The following is an 18774-nucleotide window of genomic DNA, read 5'->3' as shown; positions in this document are numbered from 1 at the left end:
AAAAAGGAAAGACATCATGAATGTTTCTGTGAGAGCGAGAGAGAGAGAGGGAAGTTTAGATTAGGAAAGAGGAAGAAGAGGAAAGAGGAAGAGGCCCTGTGCCAGCATAGGACAAAAGTGAATAATTTCCTCTTAAAAATACAGATTAAAAATGGTGTATTTATCACTTTCAAAAGGCAAAACATAACAAAAACAACCCAAAAAATAAAAATGTGGATTAAAAAAACAACAAAAACAAACACAAAACAAAATTGGCGGACAAAGGACAAATTCTTTTTCCCACCTTTTGTTATGTTTTGTCGGTTTCCTTTCTTTCCTCTCTCCTGAAGAAAAATACACAGTCACGTTCAAACGGTGTTTCCTGTGTGTGTCCAAGTGCTCCTGATGTTATTTTCAACAACAACAACAAAAAAAAAAGAGAAAAAAAAAGAAGATTGACAAAATGTAAAAGCACCTCTGTTGAGAAGGGGTTGCAAACTTTTTTTTTTTTTTTGCTTTCTGCATGTGTATTGTATAATTGTATAAAAAAACTGCAGGAATGACCTGTTATTTGTGGTAAAGAGGAGGGAGAGAAAGGGATGTGGGGACTTGGGGAGAGAAGGAAGAAGGCCGGTATTTGGGGAGAAGGAATTGGTGCTGGGGGGGGGCACAATTTTTTGGGGGTGGGGGGGGTTTAAAAAACTGGATGTATAAGCTCTGCCAGTTGGGGAGAGCAGGGTGCTGAGGGCAGGAGATACAGGAATTTATTTTCTGAATTCACAAACTTGTTGTCCCTCCCCCCCAGAATAGAGCCTAATCTCCTGACAAAATTAACCATGACATCAGCAACCGACGACCCCTCCAATCGGAAATGCTCTTAAACGTACTCCTCTACTGTGAAACAGCGTGTGTTCTTTTTTTATTCTAAATTTCCTTCGGAATTGAAAGTTTTAAAAATTTTAGACAAGTCCCCGGCAGCACTGCCCTCTCCCTCTTCTTTAACCTGTCAATCAATCAGAACCAAGTGTCTTTGTGATGGTAGAAGACAATCAGTATCCAACGGTGAGGAGAGGAGGAGTGAGAATTTTTTTTTTTAAGGCAGAGACGAGAGAGAACCAGTGAGAAGGGAGAGGAGGAGACAGGGTTTGGGTAAGAGGAAGTTCTCAGAGTCACCTGTGGCTATGTCCCCCCCCCCCCCCACACCCTTTGCCCTTTGACCCCTGTGGAAAAAAACTATGATTGGCCGATTTTCTTGTGCACACTCTTCTCACGCACTACCCCTCCCACTCCAGCAGGGGGTCTCATTGAACTTAGACAGAGCTATCTCACATGACAAGGTTCCGGAATGCCCACGCTGCCTCCGGCCAATCACATGCGCCGGTAACACCACCCCCCACCCCCCGCCTTCTTGGTGCTGGGGAGGCAGTGAAGTCCCCGGTTCACAGACTAGTCCGCAGTCAATAATCCTGGCTTCAGACAAAGGGGTGAGGATGGCTGGTTACTTGTTTTATAATTTTTTTTTATTTTGCACAGAGAGCTATGCAAAAACACCTGACTAATCATTACCTCTAGGTCCGGTGTACCCCCCATCCAAACCCCCCCCCCCCAACCCCCAACCCACCCAATCACATCCTACAGTTACTCAAGGCACTTTTACAGCGTGCTGTCACACTGACTGATAACACAGCTACTGCATCTTAGGCTGGCCCCTCCCTCGTTGTGCTTCTCCACCAATGGGAGGCTCTCCCTCAATCAGAAAGCCCCGCCCCTGCAGCTCCTGAAACTCTTGGAACATCGCATCCACGGTCAAGGCAGGCCTGGGCTGCGTTCAAATTCTTTTAAAACGATCTCCTCCGTTCTGTCCCTCGGGTTCCTTCCGAACACAGAAACCAGAAACGGAAAAGAAGGAGACAAGGAAACAAGAAAAAGTAACGTTTTTGTGAGAATCTGTACATATTAGAAAATGTGCTGCGACAAATCAAATTTTGTTTTAACCTCTTGAAGAGTAGATCTTTTCGAATGTTCTAGAACAAAAGTCAGTGTTCTAGAATGCTTTGAGTTACCAGCAGTGATGTTGTTGCAATGTCAATAACATTCTAATCATATATACAAGGCTTCGTGTATTTATGTGCTACCAGATATTATCGTTCCATCGCTACAAGTTATTTGTTCGTGCTATCATACATTTATGTACAGTATGGCTATTTCTAATCTGCAGTCATTGTGATTTACAATCACAAATCATCGCCACACTCAGCTCTTTCCCTACTTACACTTACTTGTGCACCGACATTTCTGTCACACTTTTGATTACTTTTTCCAAAGCAAAGCTTTGTGGGACTTGTAGTCATTTATTAGCCCAAATCACTTCCACAAAGGATGTGTCATCATGTCCTTCAGGAAGGAGGCAGATGAGGACGAACCGTGTAACCTTTCATTTAACATTGTAACATTTGTAACGTTTCATTTGACCAATCGAATGGTTGTCGTCATGGCAGCCAGGTGGTCCCTTACGGGTCGCAAGGAGGAGAGATGAGAGGAAATGAAGGAAAGGTGCGTTTAAAAAAAAAAAAGAAAAAAGAATTTGAATGCAGCCTCGGACTTAGGCCCTGCTGGAGGGAGCTGGTGAAGGGGGACACAGGAAGTGCAGACAGACAGGGGCATCTGCGGCTGGGGGGGGCGCGATGGACTCGGCAGATTTCGGGGTTGGGCTGAAACTCAGAGAGAGGCCGGTTGAAAATTAAAGGATGTGCTACAGTATCACCCCCCCCCCCCCACCAAAAAAAATCCTTCCACAGCCAGCGATCTCACATGCACCAAACACCACTCCACAATTTCAGAGCCGACCGCCACACCAGTCCTGATCCGTACCAACATTGCTTATTATATTACACATAATCATATAGTATATACTTATATACAAACAAACACATGCACACTAATACACGGCGATGTGCACACGCACACACAAATACATACATCCGAGCACATCACACACAAAATGAGACACGGAAAAAATGATGCACCCGTTGTCGTTGGACTCTGAGAGCGTCCTCTGGCGCCCCCTCCTGGTCACAGAGGAAAACTGAATGTCTGTGGAGTACTTTTTGTTCAGCACTAGCAGAAAACTTTGCCGAAGGAAAAAGAACTGAGTAATAACGGTTACCGAAAAAAAAAAACTTTAAAGGAAAATATGGGTAAATTGCGTGTTTTTGAAAAATTCAATAAAGAAATTAAAAGCTTACAATGTCTTCTCGCTTTTTTATTGAAGAACACGACATGCTGGTAAGCAAAATTTAAAATTCAGTCATTAAAAAATAATCTTGCAGGAACATCTGATATCGTGGGGTACGAATGCAAGGACGACACTATACATATGTGACTGCAAATTGTTTGTCCTACGCGAATTTAAAATATAAATGTAGCTCCCAGGTCATTCACTGAATCGCAGAACAGAGTGCCTTACATATTCTTTGACGTTACGATTAATTTTATTCCTCATTTGTTCGACTTTTCTTAAAAGAAATACCAACATTGGAGCACGTCTTTGAATATGTATATAAGCCGTCGTGAAGAAACGCTAATTGTAAAAATAAAAAAACGATGCAATGCCTAATCATTGGCAGTTTCCTACGAAAACACGCAGAACAAACCGAAGGCTACAAAATCATTATTATGGACACTTTATTTAGATTTTCGTGAAAAAAAAAACCACACACAAAAAAAGAGTTTCAGTATAACCATGTATCCATTCGTCGTCATTTTACCAGAAACAGCTGGCTTTGTGTGTGAGGCTGTGCGTCCGCATATAAACATGTGCAGACATATACCACTGCCATCTAGTGTTCACAGAGGCGCATTGCAGTTCATTAACACCAAACAGCCGACTGTACGTCCGGTAACCTGTAATCCTCCGACCTGCTTGAAATCGGAGGGTTTTGGAGGGACGGTTATTCACCACTGAATTTAAACCTGGGAAATGTACCAAGTGTGTTATATACCAGACCCTACATAGCCTTTTTAGGTAGATGCATCCAACATCCAACTGTACATATGTCAAACCAAATATATTTACTGGGTTTTTATTTTATCATAAAACCATTTAGAGTGTGTGTGTACATGTGTGTGTGAGAAAGTCTGTGTGAGGGAGAGTGTGTATGAGTGTGACATACTCTATCTCACACAGACACACAAACAGTATGTGAATGTGTGTAAGTGTGTGTGTGCGTGTGTGTGCACAAGCATGTGTTTGAGGGAATGTGTGGGTACATGTGTGTGTGAGAGAGTGTGTGTATGTGTACCTGTGTGTGTTTGTATGCATGTGTGTGAGTGTATGTGTACCTGTGTGTGTTTGTATGCATCTGTGTGTATGTGTGTGTGTGTGCATGTGTGTGAGAGTGTGTGTGTGTGTGAGAGAGAGTGTGAGTGTGTGTGTGCGTGCATGTGTGTGAGTGTCTGTGTGTACGTGTGTGTGTGTGCATGTATGTGTGTGAGAGTGTCTGTGACTGCATGCGTGTGTGTGAGTGTCTGTGACTCTGTGTGCGTGTATGTGTGTGAGACTGTATGTGTGTACGTGTGTGTGTGAGTATGAGTATGTGTGTGTGTGCATGTGTGTGTGAGAGTATCTGTGACTCTGTGTTTGTGAGTGTCTGTGTGTACGTGTATGTGTGTGAGAGAGAGAGTGTGTGTGTGTGTGTGTGTGCATGAGAGTGTCTGTGACTGCAGGGTTTTACTTGATGAAGATGTGGCTAACATACACAAGGTAAGTCCCCCACAGTTCCGCAATCAGACTAAAGACCCTGCCCACTGCACCTCCTCCTCTTGCTGCGCCTCCTCCTCCTCTTCTCACTGCAGATCCTCATTTCACTGCAACTCCTCCTTTCACTGGGCCTCCTCTTCTCACTGCACCTCCTCCTCTCACTGAACCAAAAAGTGCTATAGAGGGCTTGCAAAGTGAGTTCAAACTGCGCCACAAAAATGAAATGTAAATTCGAAAAAAGGAAGCAGGCACTGGAGCGAGAACAAGCAGGTGGCAAAATAAAAATTTGAAAGCGGTTGTTGAACAGCTGGGTGGCCAAAAACAGCAGGTGTCACGGTTAAAATGGGCTCGTAGCTTCCCTCTCACCTCGCAGTTCTTCAAAAGCACAACACGGCACGCGGACCCCACAGCACAGTCACAACCCGTTTCCACTGGATACCAACGCGCACTTTACCTACCCAGTGAGCGAGGTGACGCGTAAAATAGCGAGACAGCAACCGGAAAAAGGGTTTCATTTGTTAGAGGTTTTTTTTAAATCTCTCCAATAAGTAATTAAGCAATAATATCAAAACCATAGAGACCAAAAATATCACATGAATATCATAAACTCTTGGCCGGCATTAGAGAGGTGGGGACGTGTTTATGTGATTTAAGTGACATGCGTTATACAGCTACCATTTTACAAAAATTCGACCAGTGCTTTCATTTTAATCAACGGATTCCCCGCGGTATCTTTAACAGTTTCTTTTAACAGCGGTATTAGCACTGCGCTTGTCATATCAGGAAATGTAAAAATAGAATAACCTTTTGTCTACACAGACCATTTGGTGATGACTTCGTTTCCTTTCTCGGCAAATGAACAACCCAGCAAAGTGTATTGTATTTGGATGTCTGTGTGTGTGTGTGTGTGTGTGTGTAAAATATACTGAAATAAGTGTTGCAATACAAATATATTTAATAATATATTGACAAATGTACGAATTACGTCCACTTTAAGATATGGCAATATATTACACTTCTGATAAAAATATAAGTGTATTTTCGACATGCAGTAGGTCCACACTTTTAAAATACACATTCCAGTATATTCCGTTTCCACATCAGACCACAACCAAAGCCCACGGCTCTCAACCCCGTCTACCGCCGGGGAAGGGGTGGAAAACGGGGGCACTTTCTGATCTTCCAGAGATATTCACTCCGGATATACATTCATATACCATATACCGGAACTACTACCCAACCTTCTACGCAGCGATTAAGGTCTATTGTCCAACATCCTGCCTACACAAGAGATGTGTGACTTTTTTGACAGAAGACCAGACTTTTTTGGTGTTGGAAAGGAGGTTGGCCAAGAACAGGCCGTATTGTGGCTGAGCATGGGCATTATTCGCAACGGTACGCGCTATTTAAACACATTTGTCGCAGAGGTGCGAACAGACTCTTTTTTGACAGTGTTGGAAAGGAGGTTGTCCGTATTGTGGCGTATGGGCCTTATTCGCAACGATACTCACTATTTATTTTGTTGTTTGGCGTTTTAAATGTCACTCAAATAACTACTTTACTCGGGGAACTTGTATTTGAGCGTTTATTCTACCGGATAGGCCAAGGTTGTTCGTCTAGAAGGTAGGAACTCGCCCACAGCACCCTCGACTTTTATTTATTTACTTATTTTACAAACAAGAAATAAAGAAGACGGGTGACAAAGCTGAAAGCACACGTGGCGTTAAAGAGGGCTTTGTTTACCAGGCTGCGCGTGCTAAAAGCAGCTGCCAGCTTAAGGTGCGATATTTGACTTGAAACCTGACTAAGGAGTACCACCGTAGGGCACGGTGAAATTTCCTCGCCGCTGCATCAGTTTTATCTGATGGATAAACTACATCTAAAGATGCTGGTCCTTACCAACACAACGCTTGAGGTCAAAGCTGACAGACTGAATATGGCCCCCCACCCCCACCAAAAAAAAAAAAAACCGCGCCAGTAGCTTTTTATGGTGATTTTTCACTTTGAATTGCTGTAGATAACGTAGGCGCTTCCGCGTGTAACAGCCCCAGGCGGCGCGCAAATGCGTGCGAGCGTGAGCTCGCGTTCCCGTCGCGAGGTAATTCGCAGATTTCTGCAGCTCGTCCGCGAGGCTCTTTCTTTCGCTCCTGCTTCGGCCGGGTGACCGGCGATGGCGTACGTGTGATGACGGCCCGCGAGAGTTGTCGCCGCCAGCGGACTCCAGCTCGAGGCAGCGTCAAGGCAACAAGCTGCGAGGTGACAGGACTGTGGACCTCTCCCCTCGTCGACATGTCATCGGGCAAGGCGGCTTTCCCGCGGTCGAAGCTTACGTCTTTTTACAATTTACATTGGCTTGTTGATCTACTTGAACGCAGTAAAATTGAACGCAGTAGTTCGACAGATTATCGTACCTAGACAGCGTCACAGGTACGTCCTGATTATTTTGCATACATTTTTGCGGTTCTGCAAACAGGAACGTGGTTGTGCTTCTGCCGTGACAGGGGGGTTTTGTAAGGAAGTTGTCTTTCTAACAGGATGTGCATAAAATGCTTGAAAAGAGGAAATATATTTTTTCTTTCTCTTTCCAGAGAACCAGAAGGTACAACAGAAGAAAGGCATGAAAGACTGGAGGGAGAGAGAGAGAGATTTAAAAAAGAAGAAGACAGAAAGGACAAAATTGTGCTTTGGGCCCACGGCCACCAGCTAATCGCAAAAGGGCTTGAAGTGACTATTTTCAGCCAGTAGCCCCAGAGCGTTGAAGTGATCGAACAGAAGAAGAGGCGAAGAACCGCACTCAGAAGATAAAGCGTCACACTCCTATCTCGCCGTTGTCGATGGAGACAGCTGGTGCCGATGCAGCGGTCGTGGGCGAGGAGGAGGAGGAGGAGGAAGAGGAGGAGGAGGAGGAGGAGGAAGGTGTGGCCGCGCTGAGGTGGGGCCTCGGGCGGCCCGCTTCTCGGCGCCGGCGGGAGTTCACGGCGGAGGAGCAGAAGGACGCGGCGTACTGGGCGAAGCGTTGCCGGAACAACGAGGCCGCCCGCCGCTCGCGGGACCGCCGGCGGCTCGGCGGCGAGGAGCTGGAGCGCCACCTGCTGGCGGTGAGCGCGGAGAACGCCCGGCTGCGCGCAGAGCTGCTGGCGCTCAGACGCTACTTCAGCCTGCCCGGCCCCGCCCAGCAGCCCCGCCCGCGCGCCCACGCCCACCCCGGCCCCTGCGCATTCTGGGATGGGAGGCCCTGCGTCCGAGACTCCGCCCCTTTCTACCACGCCGTAGGCTCCGCCGCCGTGCTCCTCAACCCGCACGCCTTCCCCAGCGGCGTCGGCGCGCCCGCGTTCCTGCCCCTCCTCCCGACACGTCCCGTCGCCCCCTGGGCCCGTGCGCCCCCCTCCCCCGCCACCGCCGCCCTCCCCACCCCCGCCCAGACCCACCGCAGAGCCGCAAGCCAAGAGGAGAGGCGGGAGCAGAGGGTCCCCGCCCCGTCCGAGGGGGCCCCCCGAACCAGCCTGTCCCACAAACTGAGACTGACGGCCCAAAGGCTGCGGCTGAAACGCCCCCCCTCCCCGCCCCTGGCCCCGGCCCCGGCCCCGCCCCCGCCCCCGGCCCCGGCCCCGGCCCGGGCAGGACTGAGGTGGGAAACAGACGCCAGCGTGGAGGTCACAGAGGCACAGAAGGACTTCCGTAAATACCTGTCCCAGGTGAGGCAGCATTCCACTCCATGGAGGCCACAAGATTCTTAATTTATTTTTAAAACGTTTTAAATTTGTAAAGCCATTGGAATACTGCAAATAAAATGTTCTAATATGAATAAATACTGAATTATTATTACTGTGAATGTTTATGCGCTCAAGACGCCTTTGATTGCACCATTTTCTCTCAAGGAAAGCAGGGTGAGTTTTGGCTGCCAGTGAAAATAAAGCATAAACATTGAGACAAAAACAAAAATAAATTATTTTTTATGTCATCTGCCTCTTTTACAGCATTTTCAGCACTCAGTACTTTTAATTTTTTTTTAAATTTTTTTTTTACTGTGTTATGAATTTATAAATTGGCGGGTATAAATTACTGTAAATATGAATAATCAACGACGCTCCAAAACCTACAACTAGAATGAATCACTGCTAGTCGCGGCGGTGCACTGCTAAAAAAACGAGATTTGAAACGAACATTCACAAAATGTGTTGAGTGCAGGCAGCTGAACCTAAGATGTCTGAACCAGAAGAACATTCTCTGCGCTGCAGCATAATGCTCACGTAGCCAAATCCAGCCGGCCACCGCTGAGACAGGTACAGCTGCTTCATTTCTTTGTAAATGCACAGGAAAGATAAAACACCCCACTCTGTGCGCAAAAAGGGAAGAGGAGGGGCTGCGACAATCGAGAAACCGCAGAACAGAGAAGAAGCTAAATATACACCAACACACTCCCCACTCACACCAACACACTCCCCACACACACTTCAGAAAGATGTGGTTTCACACACACACACACACACACACACACACACACACACACACACGCCCGCACGCAAGTGCACTCACTCACACATGCACATGCACACACACAAAGGCACAAGCACACACACACACAAAGCCAAAAGCATGCACGCTTGCACACACGCACACACAAAGCCAAAAAGCATGCACGCTTGCACGCACACACACATACAAAGCCAAAAGCACACACATACACACAAAAAGGCATAAGCACACATGTGCACACACACACAAAGCCAGAAGGACAAGCACACATGAAAAGGCATAAGCACACACATGCACACAGGTACACACAGCATTTCACCTATGTGCACAATATGCCTAAACAGTTGAATCTTCTGGTTTCTAGACGACAGGTCTTCCAGGAATAGTTACTGAGTCCTTAGGTCTTTTTGCGCTTCTGTTTTTACACCAACGGACAAAGATCTGTCCCTTTGCCTGCACCAAATCGTGCAGCACACCAAATCGATCACAAACCGCCCAGAAAAATGATTGTACACCAGGTTTAATTTCCCTGCCGATGCACTGCATAGAACACTACGGCCTTCAGCAAGGGAGGGTCCTGCACAGCTGGGTCTCTCAGAAGAGGACGCACGCCCTGACACCAGTGTGTTCATTAATAAACTGTGGTTGCTGACCTTTGTCATAGCACGTGTGTGCGTGTGTCTGTGTGTGTGTGTGTGTGTGTGTGCATGTGTGTGTGTGACTGTGAGTGAGTGTGTGTATGAAGCTATGAATGTGTGTGTGTGTGAGTGAGTGTGTGTGTCTGTGTGTGTATGAAGCTAGGAATGTGTGTGTGTGTGAGAGTGAGTGAGTGAGTGAGTGCGCGTGTGTGTGTGTGTGTGAGACTGTCGGTGAGTGTGTGTGTCTGTGTGTGTGAAGCTATGAATGTGTGTGTCTGTGTGTGAGTGAGAGTGTGCGTGTGTGTGTGACTGAGTGAGTGTGTGTGAGTGAGTGAGTGAGTGCGTGTGTGTGTGTGACTGTGAGTGAGTGTGTCTGTATGAAGCTATGAAAGTGTGTGTGTGTGTGTGTGTGTGTGAGTGAGTGTGTGTGTGTGTCTGTGTGTGACTGTGAGTGAGTGTGTGTGTGTCTGTGTGAGTGTGAGTGTGAGTTTCCCCTCCACGCTTCTTGTTGTCTTCAGAAGAAGGGAAACTGTAGTCTTGGTGCAGAGTTCTTCTGTGACCAATCAGCGATTCCTGATTCCACAAAGGAAATCAGCCCGAGAAAGCGGGGGGGGGGGCAGGTGTGCGGAGGCCGTCGCGTCCGCTTGCATCGCTACCCTCGGCAGAACTCACACCGTCGCTGCTGTCCTCGTTTGAGGCGTCGAGGTGCAATGAGGTCCGCTCACCGTGGAAACGAAGAGACGTGAAGCAGACAGGCGTGAACTGAACTGGCACCAAAAAACACACGCACGCACGCACACACACACACGCACGCGCGCGCACACACACACTCACACAGACACACGCACGCACTCACACACACTCACTCTCACACACACACACTCACACACACACTCTCACACGCACACTCTCACACACACACTCTCTCACACACACTCTCTCACACACACTCTCTCACACACACTCTCTCACACACACTCTCTCACACACACTCTCTCACACACACTCTCTCACACACACACACACACGTCACCGTGCCAAAGCCAAAGCAGTTTACGGCTGTGTGCATGTCACTGTCAGATAAATAAATAAAATCCCGGCGTTTAGGAGACAGAAAACACAGACAGCATAAGCAGGCTCCCCTGCTCGTGCCCGGGACAAGATGATCTCAAAAGGACCCCCCCCCCCCCCTGCACAAAACATGAAATACAGCAACAAACTGAGACATGCTATCATTCCCAACTTTAATGCTTTGAAGTTGTCCATGGATTTAGATTTCACAGATTATTCCAGCAGATTATTTAAAGGTTAGAGGCCTCTTTTGGGCCCCCCCCTTGACCCAGGGCCCGGGACAACTAACCCGGTGTTCCCCCCCCTGTGTCGGCGGCCCCGAGCACAAGCACCAGTGCAACGATCAGGGAGGGAGGTGCAGTGAGGAGCCGTTCAGGAGAAGAAGAATCACGGTCCCAAGAAAGACAGCAAGACAAGAACCGCAGACTTGATTGACAGCTTGCCAGCTACTACACAACTGAGCGTTAAACTAAAGTCATACAAACGACGGAGACGAACCGCGGGTTCTGAAAATAGAACGATTTACACCCAGGCAGGCGACAGGGCTTGCTAATAATACTACAGACGGTCGGGGTGGTGGTAGGGAGTCAGAGGAGCCGTCTGAAGAAGTGGGCTTTCAGTCAGTCTTACGTCTGCAGCTCTGCGCATTTAACTGCCAATTCAAATTCTGGGTAAAACCACGGAGACAGAGAGAAGACGACAGCGGAAGCGGTTACCGGGGGCAACATGCTTTTATAAAACAAAAAGGCGTTCTACAAGACAAACAGTATAAAACAAACCGAAGGATTGAAAAAAAATACCTTAAAGGGACAAGAAACATATTTTGTTTTACCACCCTATTGTAAAATAAGATCAAGCTGGTATGGGAATGGGAGAATTCAGATAAATAATATTTCTCAGACGCACGGATATGCCAGTATCCAGTATGGCTACTCCTATAAACGAATGGCCCCAACCTATTAAACAGTTCAAACACGTTTAGCTAAGCGACGGCAGCTTTCAGAGATTACATGGATTTGGCCCATTCTTAAGTCCTGATTTACTTTATTACAATTTTTTTTCATATCCTGATATATGCATAACGGCAGTTACGGGTTCACAGTCATTTAGCCTCCTGAGGTATGGAAGTACAGCTTCGTTGATTGTGTCAACTCATCAGTAATCAGGGATCGGGAATGGGAACAAGTACAGCGGGGAAAGGGGAGATTAAAAAAAGATATTCCCAGCCATTGCGTCGGTCTCTTAAACTTTACTCGAAAGTAGGAAATCTGTTTGGCTTGTGAAGACATTCGACAGGCTAAATAGTGTCACGCGACTGCTGTACCAAATTATGAACCAATCGTTTGGCAGCAATGGCGTCCAATGGCGGTCGCGGTCTGCCTCCGGGGCACAGAACGCGGTCACGCGAGCAGTGGTCCCATTCCCAGGCCAAGATCAGGCGGGAAACACACAGCTGTACTAAACAAAACAAACAACAAAACAGTAATCTGAAATTTCATAACGAGATCATAACGGCTCCCATTCATACTTGGCTTCGCCGTTGCCCGTTGGATGCTATAAACACGTTTCGCTTTCCAAGCGCGCGGCGCTCAGACGGCGGGCCCTAGGGACACTCGAGAGAGAGGCTTATTTCCATTTACCGCGCATTTCCACCACGAAAAGGGAGCTCCCGGGGATTAGCACAGACCTGTTTGCTTTGGGGTCCTGGCACCATCTCGTTCAGAAGACGACATTTTGTCACACATTACTAGCTGGAGAGTCCATGGTCTAGGAATGGGGCGCCGATCAGGTCGGTACTAAATCCCCAAGTGCCGGAGCAGGAAACGAATGGCCAGAGAAAGAGTTTCCGGTGACATCACAAAAAATGCACCGATACCGCGGTGAGGCTCTGTTTTATCACAAACGTTCAGAATATTTCATTTATTTTATTTTTTACCTATGTGGGTAAACTCTTTTTTTTTGTATCAGATAATTATCATACTTGGAACACATATCACCATTAAGACAAAGTCCCTGGAAGACAAATGATTTCAACAAAGTTCTCCAACAACACATTTTATTGCAGCTGGAAATAAGCCCCTCCTTCCTTGTCCCGCCGAGCACTGATTGGTTCGTAAGTAGGCAGACAAGAACCCACCCACTCCCATGACCAGCTTCTACGACACCCAGAGATCTCTACAATTCTGCAGGTGTGTTCGGAAAGATTAGGAATTTTTAAAAAGGCATGCATAGATTAAATAATCGTTTTTTGCAGGACAGAAAAAATTGTCAATCTGGCCTGTAACATTTTTAATCTCAATTGTAATAGAAATACAAACATTAATCATCGTCACTGATCATCTTTATCATTGTTGTTGAAACCTGGGAATCCCAGAGAATAAAAGTCTTTTAAAAAAAAACCTCATTATTTTCTGAAAAACACTGCAAGTGGTGTTCGAAAAATGTAGAAGGAATGTTTGTCCTTGTATACTGTGAAGATGAATTATCAGATCTCAACTCTAGTGTTACCTCTAGCTAACGGACGGAAATGTCACAGACAGCGATGTCTGCCAATATTAACTATAACCACCACTAAGGATGTGACATTAAATAGCAAAGTTCTGCAAATCTGTACATTTCTGTGTGACAGGCGATGAGAACCTAAGTTTTTAAGTACTGTGGTACTCCAACTGGCCAGTTTTATAAGGATTTTTTTTTTTTAATTCACAAAAGAATTTGCTATTTCAGGCTGACGTCGCTAGAGGGCAGTATATACACACAAATCCAGACAGTGAAACAAAACGGTTCTTCAGTCTAAACCTCAAGTCACAGTTACACACACACCAAAAACAAAAACAAAAACAAAACAAATATCACACACCTCACCTCCCAGTCTTCTACTAAAAGATGGACTTGGCAGACTTAAGGCAGGGGTCGTTCTACATTTTACAAAAGCAGGAAAGGGAAGTCACCTGCTCTCAGGTGACAGCGGGCGCCCTGTGATGTGGACTACCGTGTTCAGCTGAAACTGTGTTCAGTAAAGACTGCGTTCGAAGCGTGTTGTGTTTACTGGTTACAGGTTTGCCCCCCCCCAGGGCAGAAACACCTACCCAGGGGGCACCTGAAACGAAAGACAGAATGATTAAACCCGTCAGACACTCTTGCATTTCGTAACAGCGACAGCGACGCCGCCGCGACCCAAGCCTCCATTTTAATTTTTCGGTGAGTTCATCTGCTCGTCTGTCACCCAGGCACTTCAAACGCCTTCCCTAAAATTAAAAATTAAGTCTCGAGTTCCTTGAATAAAGGAACCTTTATGAACAATGTTTTTTGTAGCACTTTATAGCTGATGCGTACTACTTTGCGGTAATTATGGAGAACACGATGACCTGACCCTGTCCGTACTGTGCGACTGAGTCCCTGCCCTTAGCATCCTGGCTAATTACAGCAAGAGGCTCCTTATCGCAGTTACAGACAGAACAGAGAAGAAAAGGTCATTTAAAAATGTATAAAAGAAAAATGAAAAAAAAAAAAAAAAAAACCCTGCGGTGTGTGCTATGGTGTCCCACTTAACTGACCCAAATAGCAACCTTTCTTTAACAAAAAAAAGGACCAAGACAAAATGGTGGACAGCGGGGGCTGAAATTCAGAGCTGGGACGAGGAGAGAGGTGGAAAGTGACCTTGTGAAGTCCAGAAGCTCACGCTCTGTTTCTTAATGGCTCTCGTCCTGCAAAAGTGAAATATGCTCCACTCTAATAATTTTAAAAAATGTGTCTGGGGTCTGTAGCCTGGCAGGCCGCTGAATCACTGGCCTTGCCCACAAATGGGTTTTAATGTCACACTTGCCCCACAAATGTGAATTATATGACAAAATAATCTCTTTTCTTATTTATTTTTTAAAGGAGGCTGTTAGAGTGATGCAGAACCGGGCGGGGGCGGGGGGTACTTAGAAGTACAATTAGTCTATTTCAAGTATGCTTAGCATACTACAGTATACTGTTTTTTTCACATGGAGAAAGAGGGGGAGAGAGAGAGGGGTGAAGAGAAACAGACTTCTCACTTCCCCTGTCATAAAACCCTCAAAAAGCAGGTTAAAGGTGAGACATATTTTGGGGAGGGGGGGTTAAGCTACCCAATAACCAAATGTCATTTTCCTTTAAGGCTCGCAGAGTGCCTGAGTGACAAGACGTCATGGGGGGGGGGGGGGAGAAGGTAAGGAAGAGGGGAGGAACAGAGGCCAAATAGAGATTTCACCCTTTAAGGTGTGACATCACAGAATGCTCTTAACTGAACGTTCTAATGCTGATGTAACAATCACTGGTGGCGGACAGCAGGTTCTAGAACGTTGACTTAGAATTCTGGAAAAAAGAAAAAAAAACATTCAGAAAAAAGCCTACTCTTCAAGAGGGTTAAATCCTCCATTTTGTTCCTCTCTTCACCTCCCCGTCATATCTTCACACACGAAAGAACCAGCGCGAGCAGTCCAGCTGTGTGAGAGGCGCGGGGCGGGACACGTCCGGACAGACAGCCCAAACGGGATGAGAAGGTGGCAGCTACGTCCCAAAAAACCAAAAAGCTGCAGCGGAGCGCTGGGGGGGGGGGGGGGGGGGGGGGTAAAGGTGTGTGGGGGGGGGGTTATTGCTTTGGGCCACGTCCCAGGTCATATTCGGTGTGACTGAAACAGCATAGAGACCGAAACGTCTCACCGTGGGGCTGAGGCTTCATCTCCAACACCTCGAAAATTCACCAAATACATTTTTCAGTCATTTGTCTTCGTTTGTTTTAGTCTGGTTCATATTTTTTTTCCTTTTTTTTTGTCTTGTTTTTTCTCTCTTCCTGTACACCAAGTATCACGTTGACGCACAGTATGGCTCTAAGTATGACATCACATATAAAAAGTCCCAAAGAAGAGAGGAAAAAAAAGGAGAGAGAGAGAAAGGAGAAACAAAATAAAGGAAAGAAATGCACCATCAGCCAGACAGGTCCCAGGAAACGCAGTGGAATCAGAAGGTTCCAGAGAGGCTGGGCGAGGCGGGCGGGCAGGGTGCTCCTCTTCCTCCTCCTCGTCCTCCTTCTGTTCACCCCAACTTCTGCTTCACCCACAACCACCACCACCCCCTCCCCCCTCCTCCTCCACTCCACCCCACCCGCACCTCCCGAACAGTGATCACAGTTGAGCGCAAATAACGACACCAAGCCACATGACCACCACACAGAACCACAAGAACACCATGAAGACCAACCAACTCCAAACCACCATGTTACTGCGGATGCCTTCAATGGGGGGTGTCTGTGCATGTGGGGTGGGAGGTATGGGTTGGGTTGGGTTGGGGGGGGGGTAGGAGGGGAGAGGGGGGCGGGGGGGGGGCACCACGACACTTCACGCACTTCACATTGGAGTACCGATCCCAAAACCTGGGGGCCCAAACAGGGGCCGGCTTCAGGACGTCCCGAATCGAGCTTCACGGCAGGCCCACGCCTCGTTACAGCCGCAGCGTTAGAGAAGCCTCCCCAGTGCTCCCCCAGGGATCAGGGCCGGCACCCCCGCCAAATGAACCTTCTGCTCTCATCACCAAATTCACATGGGGGGGGGGGGGGATTTCCGTCCCCGGGGATTTAGGCCCGTGAGCCCCCGGGCCCGGCCCGTGCCATTCGGTGACACACGGCACGTGTCTCGGTCTTCCATCGACGGGGCGGTGTTGGGGAACACAGGAAAACAGGGGGGCAGAGAGCGCACCCCAAACAGACTAAATAAAATAGTAATTTGTGGCTGAAGTCGCGGGACGGTCCCGGCCAATTCGGGGAAGGTTACCGAGCGCGCTCTCAGACCCCACCCTCCCAACGCGCGCGCACAGGAAACGGGCTCAGGGAGGACGCGGTGTTGAGAACAGAGGGTCACCTGCTCAGGTTGAGGTGCACTGTGGGAGTGTGACTAGGGTCAAAGGTCAAAATAAGAGGGGGGGGGATTAATACTCATGATTTTGCTAAGATTCTTGGCACAGGTGGGAGATGTACACCATGGGTGGTGGTGGGGGGGGGAGGGGGGTGTATACGGGGTAGTGGGGTAAGAGGTAAGGGTTTGGGATGGGGGGAGGATGTGATTTTTTCACCAGCCAGGGACCCCTCCCTCATTGAGACCCAGTGAGGGATTTTGGGGTGGGGTTTTTTGGGGGGGCAGGGCTGACTGGGCTAGGGGGGCAGAGACATTTGCACACTGGCCGCCATTTCTTCTTTTTTTTTTATTTTTTAAAGAAGAGAAGTGGGTGGGAGTGTAGGACCCTGGGGAATCCCGCAGCACTGGCGGGAGGCCGTAGGTGTGGTGTGAGTAACATCATGGGCTGCTGTGTGTCTCTATGGTTACTGCACTCACTCTCTTGCCTCCGAAATGCTAAGCAGATGTAGCGTCGCAGTGACTAAACGCAGTATTGTTAGCGCTAGCATTGTTCTTAAGGTCACCAATGACGAGGTGCCACGGAGCGACGGATTTTACCCTCCACGCGCGTCATCTGCGGGGTAAAGCAGTCGGGCTGGCATTAAGGCAACTTGCCAAAATCTTCACTCCAATCCAGTCCAGCAGTCAAATTATCCACCGTTAATAAATTATCCACCGTTAATAAATTATCCACCGTTAATAAAACCGACATCAAAGCAGAAAGGCAAGCAAAGACGCCTGTACATGAGTAAAGCTGTGTTCTCTTTTTTTATTTTTAGAAAATCTTATTTTTAAATGAAAAAGAGTTCTGAAAGTTTAACTGCGTTATTCGACTCTGCTGGATTGTGAGGAGCACACAGCCGAGGCGGCGCCAGGAGGAACACGTTCCCCTCTGTGGGGACGGGCCCCCGCTGCCTAAAACTGTGCGCCCCGGCACAGCGAAGAGAAGGGACACCCTGCCCCCCCCTCCGTCTGCCTGCTTTCAGCTCAGCGAGAAGCCTGCTTTAACTGGCCCTGAAAGGCGTGAGGTCACAGACGTGTGATCGGAACGTCCCTTAACTGAACGTTCCGACGGTGATGTCACAGTCACTGCAGGCGGTGTTTAAAGCAGTGGAGTTCTAGAACACGCGCGCGCAAGTCTGGAAAAAAAAAAGCAAAAACCTGCCCTTCAAAGGGTTAATTAAGCCAGGCCCGAGAGAACAAGCAGTAATAACAGTGAAATGTGTAACTGCGTAACTGGTGGCCAAACGCAGCGGGAGCATGTGTGTGTGTGTGAGAGTGTGAGTGTGTGTGAGTGCGTGTGAGTGCGTGTGTGTGCGCATGTGTGTAGGGCACTGCTGAAAAGGACTACTCCCCCCCAAGGCAGTTAGTCATATCAGCAGTCTGAGGACGGAGGACGACCAGTGCAGATTGGAGAGGGGGTGGGTGGGTGGAGAGAGAGAAAACAGGGTCGGTCCCATTGCCCTCTCCCCCCTCCCACCCCCCCCCTCCCACGACGCACTGCTGCCCCATAAGGTCACTGTGCAGCCAGTGCCCCGGTTGGGGGCGTGGCCCATTCAGACCACGCCCACTGCGGGGGCGGAGTCTCACAGCGAGTCTGCGGCCAGTGTGCTCGTCCAACTTCACACAGCTCTCGGTCGCAAAAGGGCTAACCAAATTATTATTATTATCATTATTATTTTTTAATCACGGATTACAATATATTTCACTCAAGTTAATTTCAGCTGCGGCCAGAACAGCTTGCATCGCCATTAAAAGTGTGCGTGGAAAAAACACACACGCACACACACACACACACACACACGCGCACACACGCACACGCGCACGCGCACGCACACGCACACACACACGCACACGCACACGCACACACACACACACACACACACACGCACGCACGCACACACACACACACACACACCACACACACACACACACACAC

General features: G+C 47.9%; 1 protein-coding gene and 2 long non-coding RNA genes across 5 annotated transcripts in view; 1 reads left to right on the top strand and 2 right to left on the bottom strand.

Moving 5' to 3' along the window:
• LOC135251275 (uncharacterized) overlaps nucleotides 1-18718 on the bottom strand; it is an 18836-nt gene extending 118 nt beyond the window's left edge. The window contains exons 1-4 of the long non-coding RNA XR_010329107.1: nucleotides 12611-18718; nucleotides 1309-1449; nucleotides 284-381; nucleotides 1-26 (exon numbers count right to left, since the gene is read on the bottom strand). The exon at nucleotides 1-26 is cut by the window's left edge and continues 118 nt beyond it. This is a non-coding gene — a long non-coding RNA (uncharacterized LOC135251275). The remainder of the gene's footprint in view (nucleotides 27-283; nucleotides 382-1308; nucleotides 1450-12610) is intronic.
• Nucleotides 3221-5986, bottom strand: LOC135251277 (uncharacterized). The gene is made up of 2 exons (XR_010329109.1): nucleotides 3463-5986; nucleotides 3221-3404 (listed from the first exon to the last, which is right to left on the bottom strand). It is a non-coding gene; the product is annotated as an uncharacterized LOC135251277 (long non-coding RNA).
• Nucleotides 5982-8547, top strand: LOC135251273 (NFIL3 like protein-like). Of its 3 annotated transcripts, none has more exons than XM_064328560.1 (2): nucleotides 5982-6133; nucleotides 7327-8547. In XM_064328560.1, the coding sequence occupies exon 2, from the start codon at nucleotides 7573-7575 to the stop codon at nucleotides 8473-8475; it is 903 nt and encodes a 300-aa protein (XP_064184630.1). In that variant the 5' UTR covers nucleotides 5982-6133; nucleotides 7327-7572; the 3' UTR covers nucleotides 8476-8547. The 3 variants fall into 3 exon arrangements, with proteins under 3 accessions (XP_064184630.1, XP_064184631.1, XP_064184629.1); XM_064328561.1 differs by lacking the exon at nucleotides 5982-6133 and adding an exon at nucleotides 6175-6361; XM_064328559.1 differs by lacking the exon at nucleotides 5982-6133 and adding an exon at nucleotides 6807-7165.
• Nucleotides 18719-18774: the final 56 nt, after the last annotated feature.

Source organism: Anguilla rostrata, chromosome 3 (genome assembly GCF_018555375.3).
Source record: "Anguilla rostrata isolate EN2019 chromosome 3, ASM1855537v3, whole genome shotgun sequence".
Taxonomy (NCBI): domain Eukaryota; kingdom Metazoa; phylum Chordata; class Actinopteri; order Anguilliformes; family Anguillidae; genus Anguilla; species Anguilla rostrata.
This window is presented reverse-complemented; position numbering and strand designations above follow the sequence as displayed.

Bases quoted from the DNA above. Each gene is read 5' to 3' on its own strand.
- LOC135251273 (XM_064328560.1), top strand. From the start codon at position 7,573: ATGGAGACAGCTGGTGCCGATGCAGCGGTCGTGGGCGAGGAGGAGGAG.